The sequence below is a fragment of the Lytechinus pictus genome, chromosome 1 (assembly GCF_037042905.1).
Source record: "Lytechinus pictus isolate F3 Inbred chromosome 1, Lp3.0, whole genome shotgun sequence".
In the NCBI taxonomy this organism is placed as follows: domain Eukaryota; kingdom Metazoa; phylum Echinodermata; class Echinoidea; order Temnopleuroida; family Toxopneustidae; genus Lytechinus; species Lytechinus pictus.
The window spans coordinates 482,670-505,989 of NC_087245.1; the positions used below are offsets into that span (position 1 = coordinate 482,670).

General features: G+C 34.7%; 1 protein-coding gene across 1 annotated transcript in view; it reads right to left on the reverse strand.

Annotated features, from left to right (window-relative positions):
* Positions 1-297: 297 nt before the first annotated feature.
* Positions 298-23,320, reverse strand: part of LOC129255423 (sodium/potassium-transporting ATPase subunit beta-1-interacting protein 2-like) — a 32,988-nt gene continuing 9,965 nt past the window's right edge. Inside the window, exons 4-6 of the mRNA XM_064101155.1 lie at positions 22,422-22,482; positions 17,371-17,464; positions 298-12,672 (exon numbers count right to left, since the gene is read on the reverse strand). Coding sequence (XP_063957225.1) covers positions 12,654-12,672; positions 17,371-17,464; positions 22,422-22,482 — 174 coding nt within the window. The 3' untranslated portion in view covers positions 298-12,653. The remainder of the gene's footprint in view (positions 12,673-17,370; positions 17,465-22,421; positions 22,483-23,320) is intronic.

Sequence of the window (23,320 nt, forward strand, 5' to 3'; positions counted from 1 at the left end):
CCAATCCATACTAGCTATACAAACATACAAAGATCATTTAATAAAATTGATACCTTCTCCTAACCACATTGGACAGTATACCACATGGGCATACCATGTTGCAATCAAATTGAATAGTATATGACTACAACATGGGTATTGTATACTAGTATCTCATTGTATACCACATTGTATTAAACACTGGTCTTGCACTCCACTAGATTATAGATGTCCTTTCAAAAGAATATCACTTTGCCACTGTTTTAAGGTGACTCCCCCCCCCCCCCCAAAAAAAAAAGGGGGGGATGTCTATGAACCAAAGATAAAGGTTGGAAATGCAACCTTCCTTCAAAAACAGGGTCCCCGCCTTACAAAGTGTTGAGATGATCCAATCAACTACAACTATGAGAAGCCAGCAACGTCAACATCTAAAATGCATGGTTATTCTAAGTATTTTCTAGATAAGATGCATATTCATACATTAATCATTTTTTTTAAATTCAGTCTGCTTCCTTATGTTCACAAAGTACATTGATTTCCATATAGTTGAGATTGATTTGGTCAATTGTAACTCCTTACAAGACGGGCCTAGGAGTGAACTAATAAAATCATACAACTCTGCAACTCTGAATGTTTGTGGTATACAGTTCTATAGAATTGTCAAAAGTCAACTTAACTCTGCAATGAATGAGTGCTAAATAATGTAATAACAGATTGGTATTAAATGATTAAAGAAAACAACAAAGTGTTGCTTCTTGGTTCTCTGCAGTGATTATCAACCTTACAATATCTGCAATAATCAATCACACTATTTTAGTGTATCACAACACAAATGTTTGGGTGTGATAATTGACGATACTTTGACATTCAAATATCATGTCATTTGATTGAATTGTAAAAGGAATGAAACAAAAGCTTTGATTAATCAATATGGACCGTCTTAAAAGGTTTTATTTAGGATTTGTTCTCCGTCATGCATTGTATCAATGCAATGTCTGGTCATATAGATCTGGGCTGTATTCTGAGGCCATTTTATCTTTAAAATATTTCATTTTACCCATAAATATTTAATTGATATTCAGAGATCACTTTTTATTACTCACATAAAATAAAAAAAATTATCTTGCATATCTAAATGGTTAGATACCCATTGTGTATCTCAGAATACCACCCCTGTATCTATGATACAGTACATAATCTTAGCTTAGTCTTCTATGAACGAATTGTACAAAAATTCTGTATTATGAATGGTATATAAGTGTATAAGTGAATAAACTCCATTCTTTTTTAATATAGATTTATTTTTAATGATAATGTATCGTTACGTATAACAGGACGTACAAACAGATTTTTATTACGAGCCCATCAATGTAAAACTTAGTATAACAAAACCTCAGGTAGGTGTAACAAATGGAATTCATCATCTGAAGAAATTTGATCTTCCCAATCATTGGTAACCTTTACACGTCTAATAAATTCTTGAAATCAATTATTATTCTAACCATAATTATAAAAATGATCATTGCTCAAGCTAATTTGTTAATACAGTATGTGATCTTAATACTAAATTTGACTTATTATATGATACAAGTAAATGGTAGGTAAGTAATTTGTGTATGTGAGTGTAAGAGGGAATAACAGTAAATACATGGTTGCATCCGTATGTGTGTGTCTAATTAATGAGAGGAAGGCAGAGAGGGTTGGGGTTTAGGCTTATCTTCTGTCTATTTTGCATGTAAATATTATATAATGTAATCAATGATTATAATTTGTATTTTAGTTGAAAGGACCCAATTGTAAACCAGCTTTATAAATTTTTGATCACTGTTTATCATATACAGCTTATTTGATTACCCTGTATAAAGATGTGAAATAAATATCTAAATAAGCTATAAACCTACAGCCTGTCATTTGGTTTGTATGCAATTTCAATATATGTATCACAGAAACCTGATATTGCCTGTCATCTGTGTGTACAGGAAATTACACATAATGGTAATGGCCCCCAGAATGAGATGACACTTTTCTTTATTCATGAAATTTATGCAAAGTTAGAAATTCAAATCGTACAGGAGTGAAGGTGATTATTTTTTTGTTTTTGTAAAACTGGTCAAATAAAAATAATAAGACCAAAAAGAAATGCCACAAATTTTGGCAGAGATTAATTCAACAGAGATACCAGTGGTAGTATGGTCAGTTCCCCCATGTCTGCGCGGTCTCCCAAGTCTGTGCACCCGCGTATCTGCGCGATTCTAGTAAAAGAAGATACGCAACGAGCATGAACTTTACACATTCATTAAAAAATCCGACTCAAAATGGTGGAAAAATAATGAATTCAGGGCATTTCATGTGACGGCCTCAAAATGCAGCCTTTGTCATCAAAATCCCCGAATCGTGTGCAAAGTGAATGAGTGCGCAGACATGGGGTACCATTTTTTTTTCAATCTGAAAATGACTGCCAAAAAGGTTTTTCAAGAAAATCTTATATTTTCTTTCATTTTTTAATGAGAAATTTGGTACACTTACTCTTAATAATATAAGGAACACTATTAACCAAAAGATTTTGTGAAATAAGAAGAAATTCATGTTAAATCTTAACTCAAATTGTTAGGTGCTCAGACTTGGGGCCCACCATCATACAGCCAATGGTATAAAAAATATCATCCAAATACCATAATTATCATACTGTCATAGGTGAGGTCAGTAGCAATGCTAAGTATTTCAATTTTTTTAATGCATTACATGTTCTCAGTGTCATCAAAGATGTTTTCCAGTGATGAGTACAAAATATATTTGAAGAAGAATTCCATGACATTTTTCAGTATTGCAGACCTTAGACTTCATATGGAATATCATACTTTTTGTTCGCTTTTTTTTACTTTAACTTGTTAACTTCTAGTATTTCACCTGCTATAAGTGTGCAGTTGAGTTTAACCCTAATTCTCCCGGGGGGGGGGGGGGGGCCATAATGGCCCCCCCCCCTCGACAATTTTTGCGATATATCCGCTGCGCAAAATTTTTTGACCTTGCCGCTCACTGACTTTTTACTTTCAAGTCTCGCGCAAATTTTGAGACCAAATTTGTGACGCCCGGGTACGCGGTTACGACATTACGCAACATTATGTAAGTGCATGTCAGACCCAAAATTGCTCATAAACATGATTTCATGTACAAATCCAATGCAAATTGTGTATTTAGCAAAAATTCATAAATGTATCATTATTTCTACTTTTACTGATAAAACTAAATTAATTTTGCCTTGTTTATGATCAGAATTAAGTCTGGAACGATTTCCATTGAAAAAACAATAAAAAACAAAAAGTAAAAAAATAGAGAAATACATAAGAAATTTAAAAAACAATAAAATACATAAGAAATCGGTCTTGGTACCAGAATTTTTTTCATTCACAATTGTTAGGAATGCTATAAAGAATATTTTCACCAAAAATTAGCATTCTAGGAATTACAAGAATCAAAATACCCCGGGAGATTTAGGGTTAAACAGACAGGGAAAAAATTGTACAAAATTATCATTTGGGCAAGGGGGCTTTGTTAATAAATGAATTATATAAAGCTTACAAATGTGAAGATTTCTTCTTTATTCCTGTTCCATTCTGAACTATATATTTCTTGTTTGTCTTTCTAAAACTTGATTCAAGAGAATCTAGAATTTAAGTGAAATCCCTGATTCCTAAAATACATAAATATGCAATATTTGGTTTGTGTTTGTTTAGTTTTATCTATGAATAGGCTTATGAGCTGATGTTCCCTAATAGTGCTGATGTTTAGTGAATAACAATACAATAATACTACTTTGAAAACAAAGCATTTCAATGCTAACAATTATCTCATGCCTAAAATATATATAGTAATGAACACAGATACTGTTTAAGATACAAACAGAACTTAATTCAAAAGTACACTTGATGGGATAACATCCGCACCTTATTACATTGAATAAAAAGAAAACAAAACCAATTTTCCATCAAAATTCAAGGTTTCACATTTCATAGCAATATACCATTAACAATTGCATTTGAGTAGCAGCCAAGTAACATGAATACAAATAAATATATTAAAAAATGAATAATCTGTAAAAACTTAGAGCCATGATACTAATAAGAAAAAGATGCGAGATGCAGTTAAATCCATGTGCATACAAAGATATACATATATATATACTTCCAACTTATATAAATAAAATTCATCTAACAATGAAAAAGAAAACTTTCCTTTTCACTGAAATTTAAAAAGTGAGGGATATCCTTTTTTGAGTAAAATTAAATTTAATAAAACTTCTCAATAAGTTCAACAAAATGGCAATATATTCCATGTAGGAGGCAAAACATTTTACTAAACCTAATTTACATAAAGAGAAGTGACAAAGCTTTGGGGGTATTATGACAAGTATGAAAAACAAAATATAAAGGACTTACTCATTTTACATGTATTGTTACAAATGTTTCAAAGTTATAACCTTTAGTGCATATTTCATCATGTCCTAGATCATTTTAAAGGAGCCTGATCCTAGGAAGTCTACTCCCTCATGTTGACAATAATTAGGTTCACAGTGTTTTTTTTTTTTTTTCATTGGAAGATTTAAACATTGATGATTAGATTGTACACATGTAGAGTAGCCCCATGTCAATACAATGAAGAGTTAGCCAACTTAAGTTTAGATTCTTATAAATGGTTTACGATCCGTCCCCAAGTTGTGGGGGTTCTCACTCGTAGTTTTGAGTCATATGAACATGATAATAACTAGAAATTGGACATGTCCAAAGGACACAGATGCCCCCGCTTAACACGATCAGAAATTAATTCAATATGATTGAACTTAGTATTGTGCAGAAACCAATATGCATATATATAATGAACAAATTTAGACCTTTGAACAAACTCACATATATAATGAGCTGTGACCTTTGACCTACGGACTCCAAATTCGAATTGAGCCTGTATTTTTATGTCATCTACCTACACACCAAAATTTTTTAAAATCTGATGAACATTTCATAAGTTAAAGCGACTTTACATTGACAAATCATGGGGAAATCAAGGCTAATCTAAAACAAGTGGAACGCCTCTGGCAGTCTCGCCTGCATTACGCAATTTAATATAGCAGCAGTGCTAACTTTGAAAACTACTATAAAATAATCATTCACAAAAACATCATTCATATAATGACATAATACCACGTTCATTGACCATAAATTACATTTGAACGGAGACTTAAGACTGTCAACTACACCTATGTCCACATTTCATTCACTCTATCCATAAACCTTCAAAGTTATGATGGCACTTCAACAATTACCCCAACATGGCCTAAGTTTATTGACCTTAACTGACCTTTGACTTGGTTTTGTGACCTGAAACTCACAGGGGATGTTCAGTGATGCTTGATTACTCTTATATCCCAAGTTTTATGAACTAGATCCATAAACTTCAGAGTTAGGATGGTAATTCAACAAATACCCCCAACACGGCCAAAGTTCATTGACCTTTAATGACCTTTGACCATGGTCATGTGACCTGAAACTCGTAAAAGGATGTTCAGTGATACTTGATTACTCTTATGTCCAAGTTTTATAAACTAGATCCATAAACTTTCAGAGTTAGGATGGTAATTTAACATATACCCCCAACACGGCCAAAGTTCATTGACCTTAAATGACCATTGACCATGGTCATGTGACCTGAAACTCGCACAGGATATTCAGTGGTACTTGATTAACCTAATGTCCAAGTTTCATTAACTAAATCCATACATTTTCAAAGTTATGATGGTAATTCAACAAATACCCCCAACTTGACCAAAGTTCATTGACCCTAAATGACCTTTGACCTTGGTCACGTGACCTGAAACTCGAGCAGGATGTTCACTTATACTTGATTAACCTTATGCCCAAGTTTCATGAACTAGGTCCATATACTTTCTAAGTTATGATGTCATTTCAAAAACTTAACCTTCGGTTAAGATTTTGAAAATAATTTTCCCAACATGGTCTAAGTTCATTGACCCTAAATGACCTTTGACCTTGGTCATGTGACCTGAAACTCAGGCAGGATGTTCAGTAATACTTGATTAACCTTATGTCCAAGTTTCATGAACTAGGTCCATATACTTTCTAAGTTATGATGTCATTTCAAAACCTTAAAGGAGAATGAAACCCTTGAAACCAGCTGAATCCATATCAAAGAGAAAAATCAAAGAAACATATTGTTGAAAGTTTGAGGAAGATTGAATGAATAATAAGAAAGTTATGAGCATTCGAATATTGAGATCACTAGTGCCATGTAGATCCTCCCAACGGCAATGCGACCAAGATCTGTGATATCACACACGTACAACTCCCTCATTACTTTAGTACTTATTTCACTTATATTCTCACTTTTATAGAGTCTATCACAAGGTGAGGTGTTCTCTTTATGAGATGACAAGTACAGAGGTTTCACAACATTATATCATTGATGAATCGTTTGTCATATGATTAGAATGAGCAAAAAGAGATGTTTTGGGGTATATTTTCAGTGTCCAAATGGGAGAGTTGTACGTGTGTGACATCACAGATCTTGGTCGCATTGCCAATGGGAGGATCTCCATAGCATTAGTGATCTCGACATTCAAATGCTCATAACTCTTTTATTGCTAGTCCTATTTTACTCAAAGTTTTGTTGATCTTATTCTTTGATTTTTCTGCTTTCACAAAAGCTAACTTGCTCCAAGAGTTTCATTCTCCTTTAACCTTAGGTTAAGATTTGATGTTGACGCCGCCGCCGCCGTCGGAAAAGCGGCGCCTATAGTCTCGCTCTGCTATGCAGGCGAGACAAAAACAGAGAAGGGATTCAAGTCTTTCACTCGGCTGCATGCCTGGGGTGTTACGTAATAGACGCCGGCGTGTCTGGGAGGTCTAATCTTAGGAGAGCAATAGTTAGTAGACTAACCAACGAAGTAAACTGCATGTTTTCACTTTGAAACATGTAACTCCACAGAGGTTATTTATTTTGCTTTAGCAATCAAGAGACCTGCTATGAGTCTAGAAATTGGGATTGTTGGAAGCTAGAACTGCGACGACCCGAAGTAAATAACCATCGGTCAAATTCGTGTGCTGTCCGAATTTTATCGCATTAGTCCGACGGGCGCTCATGACGGACGGATTATATTATGCAAGTCAATTGGCCTTTTGCAAATTTCGTATAGATTCAATTTCCCCATGATTTGTCAGTTGCCAGGCCCTTTAACATGTGGAAACCAACTTTTATATTTAATGAGCTGTGACCTTTGACCTGCGGACTCCAAATTCGAACTTAGCCTGTAATTTGGTGTCATCTACCTACACACCCAAAGATTTAAAAATCTGTTGAATATTTCATAAGTTATCATGCGGAAACCAACTCATATATTTAATGAGCTGTGACACTTGCATATTTAATGAGCTGAGACCTTTGACCTGTGGACTCCGAATTAAAACTTAGCCTGTAGTTTGGTGTCATCTACCTTGACACCAATAAATTCTAAAATCTATTAAATATATTTCGAGTTATTGCGCAGAAACCAACTCGCATATTTAATGAGCTGTGACCTGCGGACTCCGAATTAGAACTTATCCTGTATTTTCGTGTCATCTACCTACACACCAACATTTTTTTAAATCCATTAAATATTTTTCAAGTTATTGCGCGGAAACCAAGTGGTGGACGGACGGACGGGGGCAACGCTTAATGCCCCCTCTGGACTTCGTCTCTGGGGGCATAAAAAAACTCAAAAAGTTAACATGACCTCTAGTTTGACGTATTACTGGGGTCATTGAAATACTTCCAGATCAGTGATTTGATCATTGAGAGGGACTCTCACTCAAAAGATAAATCTAAAACATTAGTTATAATGATGATCGTCAAGGTTTAAGGGGTGAGCTCTTAGTATTAGTAATTATGAACACAACTTATGTATGTATCATTTTGGGGTAGATGGTAGCTTAAACTCATCAATTATATTTCATAATCTTGTGGTGAATAGTACTTATATGATATTTCAAGCTGGATATCCCACTAGTCATTATCATGTTTGCCAATGCAATTTATCAGTGTTTTGTTGATACAAAACAATATTTCCATTTCCACTCATATTGTATGAATTATATGACCTTAAACTTTGAATCCTTAATCCTATACTTGCACCGAAAAATGCCCTAATTCACGCAGGCCAGTTGGCTGCCTCTGCTGTTATCATATAGTATAATTATTGCAGCAGAGGTGATTGGTTTGCATGAGGTACATGAATTATATGAAAGATGGCATGACATATACATCCCAAAGCAACCGTATTGAATTATATTATAAAATCTTCATTTAGTAAATGAATTTGTTAAATCCTATTACCAATATTCATTGAATCTAGATCAGAGTTTAGTTATTTATGTCTTATTTCAATAACTTATTTTGATCAACTATTGTATGTGTATTGTATGTATCAATCATTTTTGTAAATTGTACGCAATTCAGTCGTAAGTGGAACGCCTCTGGCAGTCTCGCCTGCGTTACACGATTTGATATACCAGCAGTGCTGACTTTGAAATAGCCTATTAAATAATTATTCATAAAAGAAAACATTCATATGATAATAAAATACTATGTCCATTTACCCAACATGACCTTTGACCATGATCAAGTGACCTCAGACATGTGCAAAATAACTCGATTACCCTTATGTCTATTTCATGAACTACATGTGTAAATCCTTAAACTTTTTAAGTTATGATACCAATTCCACAAATACCCCCAACATTATCAAAGTTCGTTGACCCTAAATGACCTTTGATTTCGGTCATGTGACCTGAAACACACACAAAATATTCAGGGATACATGGTTACTCTTATGTCCCAAGATCGCTAAACTGTTAAAGTAATGATGACAATTCCACAAATACCCCCAACGTTATCAAAGTTCATTGACCCTAAATGACCTTTGACCTTGGTCATGTGACCTGAAAATCGCAGAGGATGTTCAGGGATACATAATTGCTCTTTATGTCTAAGTTTCATCAACTAGATCCAGAAAATTTCAAAGTTATGATGGCGATTCCACAACTACCCCCACCATGGTCAAAGTTCGTTGACCCTAAGTGACCTTTGAATTTGGTCATGTGACCTGAAACTTAGGCAGGATCTTCAATGATACACTATCACCCTTACGTCCAGGTTTCATGAACTATGTCCATACACTTTCGAAGTTATGACAACAATTCAAAAAATTAACCTTGGTTAAGATTTCGATATTGATTCCCCCAACATGGTCTAAGTTCATTGACCCTAAATGACCTTTGAACTTGGTCATGTGACCTAAAACTCAGGCAGGATGTTCAGTAATACTTGATTACCCTCATGTCCAAGTCCATATACATTCTAAGTTATAATGACATTTCAAAAACTTAACCTTGGTGAAGATTTCAATGTTGACGACGCCGCCGTAGGAAAAGCGGCGCCTATAGTCTCGCTCTGCTATGCAGGCGAGACAAAAATTCAGATTTTCAAATACATGTATGCATTACAGAGACATTTTTGTCTTTGCTTTCTGTGACTCACAAATTAAAAGATTCATAAATGTAACACTCCAGTTTTAAACTATCAGAAATATACAAGGAATCATGAGAGTACTGTATAATGCTTTTTTCAGAAGGGAGGGGGGAGGGGTGATTCTCAAAGCTTTCATAGGATAATACAGGCCTGGATAATAGCACGAGGTAGTAACACCTTCATATTATCCTGTAGGAACCTGAGTAAATGCAATTATCTGTATTGAATGTAAATGTAAATGAATTTATCTCTTGAACGTTCATACTATACAATGGCAATATATCTCAAACACATTGAAAGAATTACTATTGAGAAAGCATGTTTGCCACATCAAAATGTATATAACTCTTTACACAGAGTACCCCTCTTTAAACATAATTTAGAAAGTGTCAACTGTAGAAAAATGATGCAATGTACAAAAACTTGAGTTTTAACAATCTTTGACATACCTGTAGTAGTTTTCTGACAATGTATATTTGCTTTTGATTGAGAAAGGTCACACCAATATTGTAGAAAAATATGTTCATACAACACAAAATGTTGAAGGAATAGATTACTTTAACATTCATTTTAATAATCTAAGGCACATACATGTAGTGCTCAAGGAACCTTTCTGAAATTGCTCTAACCCCGAAAGGATCAACATTTCTTTAGTAAATAATAAATTTATAATAAATTAATAAATTTCATTCAATTCTATTTTTAATAAAAACCATTTCAGTATATTAATAAGCACTGTGACCTTTAAACAAGCATAGTGTAACATCCATAGGGTTTATATATTATTATTTGATCAGGAGCCAGTAGCATAAAGCAATTGATCATAAGGCTGATTTATATGACTGATCATACACGATAATCAATGTAATCAATTATTGAATTCAGCCCAACAATCAATCGCTAAATCTTTATGTTACCTGGCATGCTCACGATTATGCATTTTCTTTATTCCCTGCAGAGTGTCATATGAAAATCCAGAATTACATGTGGGTTTTAAAGTTTGTTTGCCAATGTTTGTATTTTCTTTGGATTTCTTTTATTGGGAGCCTTAATAGGGAGGCTGTAAAGATGAGGAAAGAAAATAAACTCTCTTGAGCCAAAATCTAATTTCTAGCTGGCCATGGTCATTTTTCTTTTGACAGGAAGCATCCAACAAGAGTTCCAAGCAGGGGCGGAGATCCGGGGGGGGGGGGGGGGGGGCACAGTTTTTGAAGCACTGTAAAAGTGCCCTTTTTTACGGTTTAAAAATATCAAAATTATTGCTCCAGCTTCTCATAAATTTTACGAGATACAACATATCTAGCCCCCTCAAAATTTTTGGCTCATTACACCACTGTAGATAGGTCACTTGTTTTAAGTTAGTGCCCTTTTCGAAAGAAAAGGTGCCCTTTTCCCCTGTGCCCTCCCCCCCCCCCCACTTTCCACTTCGCCCCACCGCCCCTGGTTCCAAGACTGAGTTGCTAGGCATACTACATTACGCTTTTACATCCTACCGGGAACCACCTGGGTGCCAAAAGACGCTAGGCCCAGTGCGATTCGAACACACGACCCTTTGATTGCACGGCAAGAGTCAGAACCACTACACCACAACGCATCTATGACTGGGTTAGGGGAGCTCGGAGAGTGACTCTTGCTTGAGAATCAAAAGGTGCATCGTGTTTAACGTTTAAAACTTTCAGTGTTTTCATTAGAACCAACACACTTTAATTGCATGTAGAGCGAATGAAGCTCTAATTTTCATACTCATTGATTTCCTTAGAACAGATGCTCTGTTCTCACTCCAAACAGATATCAAAATATAGTTTTATACAATTTACCATCATTTTTTTTGTATTGAACACTTACCAAAATTGAAACCAGAAGAAATACAAGGACAGAAAAAAGATAAAATAAAGGATGCCTCAAGATCAAGGTATATGTGTACTATGATGTCACTCCTTCAGATTACTAGTAGCCTGTAATATCTGATTGCAACAATTCCATGTCTTCCATAACATCAAGATTGGTGATAAATCGCTATACAGCAACTATCAATCAGGATCAATGTTATACTTAATACTTAAAACACTGACCAAGATACAATCAGAAGTGTTCTTTCATATTTGCTATTTATAGCAAACATTTCTGTTACGGAGCCCTGATAAATCTACCCAGGTGAAGAATGACCTCCGAGTCAGTTCATAATCTCAGAAATTATTTCAATGTACTCCCTGAAACACAAATACCCTTTTTACACACGCTAAAATTTCCTTAACCCCGTACTATAGGTGGGGCTAAATTGCCATTTAGCCCCACCTATAGTACGGGGTTAAGCTTAGCCCACTTTCTTTTTACACAGCATTTTTGCAAAGTGGGCTAACCCCACCTTTAGTACGGGATTATTTGGCCCTGCAAAAAAGCAGGGTTATCCCAGCAATTGCGGTGCTAAGAGCGATAGTACGGGGTTAAGATCGCTAGTGTAAAACGAAAGTGGGCTAAGCTTAACCCCGTACTATAGGTGGGGCTAAATGGCAATTTAGCCCCACCTATAGTACGGGGTTAAGGAAATTTTAGCGTGTGTAAAAAGGTACGAGTTAATGAGCTACCACTAGTCCGGGGTTAGCGAGTTTCGTGTGTGAAAAGCAAGCATTCCTTATCCGGGGTTAGCAATAACAATTTGGCATGTGTGAAAAGGAAAAAAAATAGTACGGGGTTAAGGATAGTACGGGGTTAGCGATAGTCCGGGGCTAAGAAAATCCTGTGTAAAAAGGGTATTAATAGGTTGGACATTATACCAGATGTACAAGAAGGGCGTAACTAGGGCTGCTGAATGATATCAGGAGTGTTCACATTTACACTATGGCATGTTCACACTTCAGGGGCTTGGGAAACTTCAAATGTTGTCGTATCAAAACCAATCATTTATGATTGTCATCAACATCACATCCATGAATTACACATCAATGCAGAAAAGTCTGTCGTGGCATCCGGAAGATTCATCTTTGAATTTATGTCGTTGACAAGGTCTTGGATATGGCAAGCAGGTTGACATCATGTGATATTCTTTATCTGTCCTTTCTCTCTAGATACCATACTTCAAGCCTCACTTTTTCTTGATGTCAACGAAGCCCCCTATGCCTGTTAAACAAAGAGTAGGAATGAAAGAGATAACACATATTATCGGTTTAATACTGGATATTCAAAATACAATTTTTTTTAAAGGCAGCGCAGAACTTTATCTGGCAACATATGTGTGAACTTCCATGAGTGGTGATGATAAAGTATCGACTTAAATATAATCTTTTGTCAAGGTGAACATTAATTTCAAATTCAAATTCTTGAATAATGTACATCATGTATGGTCACATGTAGTATGATGTATTATACAGATTGTATAAGTACATGTGTAGATTGTAATCAAACATTCAATAGCATTTCACCTAGTCAACACATTTTTTTTAAATATCCAGCAGATCTATCATATTACCTGCCTAATTCACCTCTTTCTTTTCTTAAAACCAAGTACAATTATTGGCCAATCATTAATTAGTTACCTACATTGTAATCCACTATCAGACATCAGGCATCTTTCAAAAGATCATAGTCCAGTAAAAACTATAAAACCTGATCGTCCAATACCCCTTTCATTGTAGCTATGAATCTAATATAGGCCTACCACTCTTTTATCTTTATTTTTGTCAGAAATGGTAAAACATGATTCCAAAGTATGAGTTTCACAACTTAGATCTTCCTTGTCACAATTATTAACATCAATTCCACATGTATTTTCTTCTGGATTATTCACCTCCCACCCCCCAAAAAAATAAGTTGATTTGAACAGACTATTAGAAGTTTATGTTACTTCAAAGTCCTGCTTATTTTTCACAATAGTTACACACAAATACAGGGATATAACAATCCTCGTAATAAATCAAATGGCAATTCCAATTCTTCAATGAAAAGTCAAACAATATCGGGATAAGAAATGAAACACTCCAGTCAATTTTTAATGGAAAAAAATTGCTGATTTTTTTTGGTCTAGTTTCTTATAATCTTTTTTGGGTTGGGCTGGGCTGGGAAGGTTTGTCCTTCTTATGGTCATTAAATTTTGCTGTGTTTTTCTCCCCCCCCCCCCCCACTTTACATCTAACTTCACTGATTTTTCACAACCCTGAATATATCTTTGTAGATGAATTGTACTAGTTATTTTAATCCTTCAAATTCATCTTACAAAATGAATGATATTGAAAATCCTCTTCACCCTACTTACTGTATTCCATCAATATCAAAACCACCACAATCACTACTTCTAGTAACTACTACTACTACTACTGCTGCTGCTGCTGCTGCTGCTGCTACTACTACTACTACTACTACTACTACTACTGCTACTGCTACTGCTACTACTACTACTTCTAAAATTTCTACTAACTTAGTAATACTTTATCTCAATACTTCTGCAAGATTCCAATGATAAGATGGGCAATTTTTTTCAACAACAACAAATTTACTGCGTATAGGTGTATTTCCTACAGTATGTTTATTGTGTCATCCTCAACAGTTATCCTTTTTTTATAAGAAAACACAAGCAATGGAGGAGAGTAACACCAGAGACACATTAAAACTAGAAGTTTTTTTCAGTCTAAATACTTACCTTGCATCTCTGTGGAGATATATTGAGAAAGATCACATCAGCAAGGCAGCAGATAGAGACATGCAGTCATCATGCATACATGTAGAAACACAGCAAATATATGTATAGATACAAAATAAGGATAGAGAAAGAGGGATGCCAATGGGGAGAAAGAGATAAGAGAAAGGTAGAAAGGTAAAGACAAAGAGACAAGGAAGATTTGGGAGAGACAGAGGATTGAATACAAAAGAGGGAATAGTCAGGCCAAGAGGTAAAATAGAATGAAAGGATAATTCAGATGAAAATGTGGAGGAAAAGAAGAAGGTGAAGGGGGTCAAAAGAATAAAGTCAAGTAACCATGCAATAATCCATGCTAGCATTCCATAGTTGTAATGACATCAGTAAAATCTGATAATAATCTATGCTAGCATTCCATAGTTGTAATGACATCAGTAAAATTTGATGTTAATGCATAAACAAAAAGCACTACTAAAAGTTGAATATAAAAGGCCCTGAATGCTCCCCAAAAGGATTAATACAAAATATAATAAATTTACTATGCAACTGAATAACATGAATACTGGGGAAAATGAACAGGAAGAAAAATAAAAAGAACTTCGAGGATTTAAAAAGAGTGGATGCGACTAATATCAAAGCTAAAACAAAGGTCAACTCTTTGCTTATTCATTAGAGATTGAATAAATTTCATTTCTATTTCTTGTGCTACTCTTGTTATTCACATGAAAAATCATTTTTTTTACACTAAAATCATAAAATTCTGCATCAGTACTAGGAAATAATTGATGCATTGATAATAGTAATAATAATAATAGTAATAATAATAATAATAAAAAGAAAAAAATTCCCCATATACTTCCAGAAAGAGGCTAAATAAATTTGTTTTCCTTGTTAGCACATTATTTACTTACACAAGCATACATATAAAGACCACAAAAAGCAACCAATACAAATGTACATGTACATGTATGTACATGTACAGTGTCCATTATATAAAAGGAAACTGGTTTCACATTTAACACAAACACATTTATGAACACGCATGAGTAGTACATACATGTAGTTTTATCAAATGAAAATGAAAATTAGTGTAAGTTAGAATATGAAATATAAAGTTATTCAACATTAATCAAAATATGAAGCAGAAGTTAACACTTAAGGACGTTCCACAGTTATGTTTGTGCGCACTATGATCTGTGCATATTTAACACTCCGCGCGCTGACGTCACAATGGATGAACAGGTGATTAATTAGCTGTGGGTATGAGCTGATTTTTCTCATCATCTGCATCCTAACTGCAGATCCGATGCGTTATTTTATGAAGCTAAAAGAATGGAATTATTCCATGGACCATTAAAAAAAATATCTCTAAAATTTCAAAATACTTTACTCTGCAGTACTGCCAAGAATCACGAATATGATCCCCGAGTTTGAATAAATGGTAGAGTGGTTTTGATTTTTCTTCACATAGATACAAAGCATTTGGCGCATTTTTGGTGTTTTAAAAAGCACGTTTGCTCTAATAAAAATGCTGATAGTTTGAAAACAAGCACATGAACCCCTATTTTTTAATGCTTGTACCTCTTAAGTATAGCTTCCTCTACAACTTTGCAAATTTTGGTGAAAATGACATGGATTTTTAATAAAGTGCAGCATTTATTGTACTTTTGTAGTCTGTTATTGAAATTTCACATTTTTGAGATTGAGTTTTTGTTATCTTTTACGCCATTTTTAAGAACTGACTGTGTTGTTAGACTTAAAGTTGCAAACAAATAGCACAATAATTAGATTCTCTATTCTAACGATACAATTATTAACTCTCTTGCGAAATTTGAAGACTTTTTCATGTATTTTGACTGAGTAATAGAGGTTTAAACTCATTGTAGTATTCTTGCGAGGTCTAAAAATGCCAAATTCTTTTGAATGCGCAATTCTTAAGAACATCAATTTGGGTGAACTTTGAAGCTCTATAGCAAAAAATCAAGCACATGGACCTATGTTAATACTTGCATATTTCGAATATTAAGGTTCTAAAGTATCTATGTGCAAAGTTTGGTGAAAATGACATGGATTTCACTTTAACTGTGGAACGTCCTTAAAGTAAGTTAGTACAGTGTACATGTATAATAATTGATGGATATAGAATAATATGGGGGAATATGTTGTTAAATATATAATTCCTATTTGGACTCATGCACTAATTAGAGCTTTTAAATCTAAACCTATTTCATGATAAGTTCTATAATTTGTCTAATAATCACTTTACTGTGATTATTACAATGTGACCTATACAAGAAAACTCAATTTTGCAGACAGTATTCTACACCCTACTGGTTTGCCCAATTCATATCATACCTATAATTCTAGCTAACACTTCTTAGTCTACAAAAATATACACCTTTCTAATACATTGTATATAAACAACCAAAAAGGGGAGAGGGGATCATACAATATTGTTGGTACAGTGGCAGATACAAGAGTTCATGTATGTGACATTGCTATAATGCATAAAAATGCATATTGATCAATATGTTTATTTGTCGATAGTTATCAATATCGGTAAGATATTTTAGCGATATATCGACAGAGAATTTTCTTAACGATAACAGCACCAGTTTCTTTATAAGCCATAGCGGTATTATGTAGATCATCTGGCTGGCTACCTGGGGCTCTTTACAATTTACATATGACTGAAGAATGGTGACCATTTCTTGTACTATATGATATCCCATTGATGTACAGTAACTGACTTGCTCTTAAAAACATGTTATATTAATAGTGCATAAGGTCACATGTAACTTTCAAATGAGCAGGTTTATTATAAAACAACCATTCTTGTACATAGTATTATATAAAGGAAACCTTTAATAATTCATTAATGTACTTGAAATAAAGTACTTTCAGTATACTTTCAAAAACTCCTAAGAATTTTGGCTGATTACAAAAGAGAGACAAAAAGGGATAATATGCAAGAAACACATAAAAAAAAAAATAAAAAAAAAAAATGGGGCATGGGGCCATACATAAAACAAACAAAATATAACTGAAAAATGCAAACTAAACAAACCAAACAAAAAATTCAATGTATCTTTTGTCCGAGTGAACCCTCACAATTTTAAAACACAGAAATACAAAGAAAGACACAACTCTGTTCACACTGACATTCTAAAACCCTTACTACTTACACATAGATTGGTTCCAATTGCATTGTTGCAGGTGGCTTTTGTGCATGTGAGTTGTAGGCAGTGTATGAAGAATCAAAACCACCGATAAAATCAACTACAAAACAAGAAAACAAAAAATGAAAAGAAAGGAACAAAAATAAAAATAGGCAAAGAAGAATGCTATAAAATGTATAATAACAAATGATGAAAATCATAAAACATAATTTGAAGATAAAAGAAATAATAAAAATCATATTTATAATGGAGGATATATGAAAGTGAGAAAATGAAATGGTCCAGAAAGAAAAGTGATGATAAATTACAAACTATCTGAGTAATCTAGGGTCTGTGTGTAAAATGACTCACAATAAACTTACAAATTGATTTAAATTAAGAAAGTTACAAAGATGTACAGTATCAGAGAAGACAACAGACAATGCCCAAAGTACATGTATTCCATGTATAGAATAACATCTTTTTTTAATCTACACCCCCCCCCCTCATTCACAGCACATACATGTACATCTATGAACACATACATACATGTACAGTATCTATCCAAACACAGTTTTACTATCAAAAGCTTGTAATGTCAAATTGGAAATGTGAAAAATTAACATGGTTTTATTTTAGGAGCTCTTGGTTGCTACAATAATGTAATGCCTGTATCTACAGTATTGTACATCTACTGTAGAATGCTAACATACATGTAGGGTGTGTTCAATGTTGATTTTCCAATTTAAACAACGCATGAATAAACACAAAATGCAATTACAAACACAGAACACAAAAACAATCAATGGTGCACCATTCACATTCAAATATTTAAAGGTGATGATATGTACATGTACGTTAATCATCTGTTCCCTCTCAAAAACTACACATACTGTAACATCAGTGGAGCTTAGTGTGAAGTTTGATCCATCAAAAGAAAAGTCAACTCTAGCGCGAGCTTTTTGAAGTCATGTAAAAACTTCCACTGTGAGAGCACATTTTAAGAAGAGTGAAAAGAGAACAGGCAAAATTTTTTAACTTTGTGGTCAACATCGTAGGCAGCGCACGGTGCTAGTATACTGTAGTGTGACCGTGATGCTTCAAAAATGAAAACCTTATGGTAAGATCTGCACAAAAAAGTCTAAATTTCACAAAGAAATATGCAGGCGAATTTCTCTCCCATCTCCTGGACCCAATTAAACAGCATACCTGGTTGAGCCGAGTCGGCCAGCACTGAATAATCGCATGCATGCAAGCACTTTGTACTAGCACGCTCAACAGATGTCAACTTTTTCCCATGAAGCATTGCAAATTTTGGCCTGTCCACTGCAACCGATAGATGGCGCACCGTATTGTGAATCCACCAAATTGAAGCTGATAGTCATGCAAAACGTACCCATTTAGGCATTTAAATTGTCCTCCAAATCGACATCTAAAAAAAACGTTACATTTTACTTAAACGACTGAGCATGGGGAACAATGAACACACACTGTTCTTTTTATATCTGCATTCTGTAATTGCACTGTGTATCATGATTCATGTTGCTGTTTAAATTCAAAAATCGACATTGAACACACCCTGGTAAACTACATATCCTACGTATCTACTACCAGCCCCAATGGAAGTCAGTCTTTAATGAACCTTAAGGATGGTTGAATATGGCGTGCATGTGCATTTAATTTATGACGGTCTATTCATATCTTTCTCTACTCTTGAAGTGGTACATGAGCAACACAACTCATCATAACCCAAGTTGTCAAGTGGAAATTTTTTATTAGCACAGGCAGAGTTCCTCCATTCAGAATATGCGTAGTATGTCAGATAAGGCTCATGAGTTTAGCAATGTGTATTTGATAACATTTCAACCAACGAACGTAGAGGGCAGCAACACACTTCAGTGTTGCTTTTAGGAAGGTCCACTCCGCTCAGATTTTGTGACCACTTACATGTAAGCTCCGCCCCTCACTCAATGCACTTTTTTGGTAGATTGTAGAGTTGATTTTTTCGGTTGTTCAATTTACTATATTTTATGGATACTGAAAACTCCACGAAATATTTTTTGAAAAAAGTAAGACAAAACGTAATCATGATTCTTGTAGTTTGCACATAAATAAAGATACATAGTCTGATGACATTATATTACTGTTTTTCTGCTTAATTTTGCTGCCCATACCAAGCTACACCAACACCAGAGCCAATACCTTGATCTTCTGGCCTGGCCGCGCCGAAACTTCCCAGGACACATCGGTGCGCGTACTGCGCAAAGCCAGACATGGACCTGAACGATATGGACTTGATCTGTCATTGATGTGGCACTAACTGCCAGTTGCAATGATAAATGTTCAAGGTTAGAATCCTAATTTTCTCTTACAGTGTAGATCGGAGTCTGAAAATATAAAATAATTATGTGATATCCACAAATCCGACCCAACTTTTTTACAACCCATCAGGCAGATATCGAATACAGCCACCAGTCAAGTCCTAGTCCAAAGTTAGACCTAATTAACAGACCAAAATTATCTGGTCCAGTATCGAGCCATGTATGTTTTGATGGGCCTTGACTTGTGAACTATCAAGTGGCAAAGGTATGTGTCACAGCTACTTTTTTCATTCTATAATTTCATCCAAATTTGTGTTAGCATGCACAAATACCAGCCAACCGTATCCTACCTCCGCACCTACCGGCCGGCTGGGGCGCCGGCGCGGTTGGTCAGCTATGACGCTGACACTCAAGCGATATGGCACTGCCGCTGGATTGTGTAGGCGCATTAATGTGGTGCAGCGAAATTTAGATGAATGTTCAACCTCACGTATATTTGTTATCATATTGATATGCGAAAGACATAAAATTGTTATCACCACCACGTAATATTTCAGGAAAATACAGGAATGAATATTGAATATTTTTAAGCGTAAGATTTGCTGTAAAAATCTTTCAAGTACAAATGTTGAAAATGAGGAAATTAAAAAAAATCAATTCTACAATCTACTAAAAAAGTGCGCTGAGTGAGGGGCTGAGCTTAAAAGCGGTCACAAAATGAGCTTGACTAAATCGGAGTGAAATTAGCAGATTGGATCATTTGATGGCAGAATTCAATCCTGTTTACCGAAGAATTAAAAAAATATAAGTCAATAATCTAGTAATATTTTGAATTTCAAAATGTGGTACATGTACATTTGTTTTGATATTTTTGAATTTCTATTATTGGAATTTAGTCTTGTCATATTCTGTTAGTTTACCTCTTTTTTTTTTATTAATCTCTGAATGTATTGCGTCGGTTCATGGTTTCATTGGCATGCCTACCAAATTGTGTGCGCACTTTAATTGCATGCACGTATCAAGTGGACCTTCCTAATAGCAACACTGCCGTGTGTTGCTGCCCTCTACGTTCGTTGATTTCAACTATTCCATGAACATAAACATTATAAGGGTCCTGAATGAGAAAGATAAAATCAAATGAAAGTTTACCCAGGTATGTGTTTCATAAAGCTGTTGTTAGTTAGAAGCTACTTTAACATCAATGAAAATTTTGTTTATTTCCACAAGAAAGGATCACCAGTCATTCGTTAAGTCACTTGTAACTTACAAACAGCTTTTATGAAACACCTTCAGGTGCTAAATTGGGAACGTAGCCGGTAGGATGTGAAAGCCAGTCACTGTAACTTGTCAAGCATTGTGAGCACCTCACATAGCAACAGGCTGGAATACTCCTCATTGAGTGAAGGATGTACATATGTTGTGTCCCGGAATGACTGATTAAATCTGGTAACCGGAGTAATGATAATCTATAAAGCGATCATTCCTAATGACCCAATATCAACTTTCTTCTGTGCTTTTAGTTTGAGGCATTAACAAACAGGTCATCATAAGCAGTAGTGCTTGGAATATTGTAGACCCCCAAACTCCTCAGAATAATTTGTTGGTACCGGGTAAATTATTTCTTTTGATTTATTGGCAGACTAATCACAAGTATATTATGTAAGGAATTTAAGAAAAAGGAAGGAGATAAAGAAAGGTTACCGGTATCTTTACCTGCACACAATACGAGTTGGCCTCCAATAATGTCAAACTTTATACTATGGTATACCATCCTCCTAAACCTATAGTTAAATGCTGCACTATAATGTCCTTGGTTTATCACTGTACAGTGATCTATTAATATAATTATAATAACTCACATGGATTAGGGTTGATTAATAAAGTAGACAAGAACAAATAAGCATGGCATATTACCCAGTCATGTAAACAATTTGTAGGCTTGCAATCTACCGAAAAATTGGGATCTATCATCTTTGCTTATAATCAAGTTCATTAAATTTGTAACCCCCTGAGTTGCCCTAATTTTAATGAGGGCAACTCAAGGGGGTTACAAATTTGCCGCAAATTTCGAAGGAATAATCTTATACATGTAGCCCCCGAACTTCCTTAAATATTAAACCCTTAAAGATCTTCTAGAGACTTTTCATGATAGAAACTCTATAGTATAATACATGTATTGACCTGTCCTAGTTCATAACAGATACACCATCTTAAGAATAGATGTACAAACACATACAGGTACGCTCTCTGAAGTAATCAATAGAGGATTCCCCATACGAGATGTACGAACACATACAGGTACGCTCTCTGAAGTAATCAATAGAGGATTCCCCATACGAGATGTATGAACACATACAGGTACGCTCTCTGAAGTAATCAATAGAGGATTCCCCATACGAGATGTACAAACACATACAGGTACGCTCTCTGAAGTAATCAATAGAGGATTCCCCATACCATGAGTTTATTCAGGAGAATATTTGGCCCTAAAAAAGACCACCAAAACTCAATATTTCAACAGTCTTGTTGTCATCAGGAGAATGAACTACAGAGTATATCTGGCCATTTTCATTGGAAAAGAACAGCTCCTGCCTCTATTATTCTACAACGAAAGCTAATATCTATGAGAAGAAAAGGAGCAAACAGGCACCCGCATTACATGAATTAATGCATAACGGTATCACACGCAAAGTTCATGCAGCTTATAAAAGCTATGCATAGCCAAAAGTGAATATAACAAATTAACAATATACTTACAGCTGTCTTCTTCTTCGTTGAATTTTTTTAACATAACCATTGCCCAAATGATACCCAGGACCTACATGTAGATAAACAAGGCAGATGAGAAGTGAGGACAAGAAAAGAGAAAGAAGAGAAAATACATGTTATGTACATGTAAGTTGTCATGGAAACTGGCTCAGGTACAGTCCAGGTGAAGGAGAATACTGTCATAAAAATGTCAAAATTGAAACAGAATGTGAGAACGACCTATAGGCCTATTGTAGATGGGTCTACAAAGAAATAGATGCTATGCGCCATGTACATGTATATCTGGAATATTAGGAGGAAACTTTAATGAGATTATGAATGATGGACAATAAATTACAATACCAATACTGGACAAGGAAACATCAGCTTTAATTTTATCAACTTTGTTACAATTTAAACAATGAGTTTCATATCTGACAATGACTGAAATCCATGTTGCATATAAAGGCAGGAAATTTTGCTGTAAGGAAACTATGCTATCAAAATTCCATGGAAGTTTTGAAACCGGGATTTTGATTGGTTATTCAGCAATGTTGTCATAGTAATAATACAATCAATGACAGGGATATGATAATTTGTATAAAATGTTTCTCAGGAAGAGGGGTTTATTACAGCTTCTTATTCATTAGATACATTATTTTGTATTTTTCGTTTGATGATTCCATTTATATTTATCTTAGTCCATAATCCAAAGATTTATCTGAATGTTTGTTATTATGAAAATGAAATTAGGTTTGCTATTTGGTAGGTACATGTATGACAGTCTGAAAATGAGGTTTGTATAGCTTTGTACTTTAATACCCTATTTCATTTTGGGACTATCAAACTTTCAGAATAACACTCTTTTCATTTTAAGACAATCAGATCTTTGGAACAGAAAACCTTAT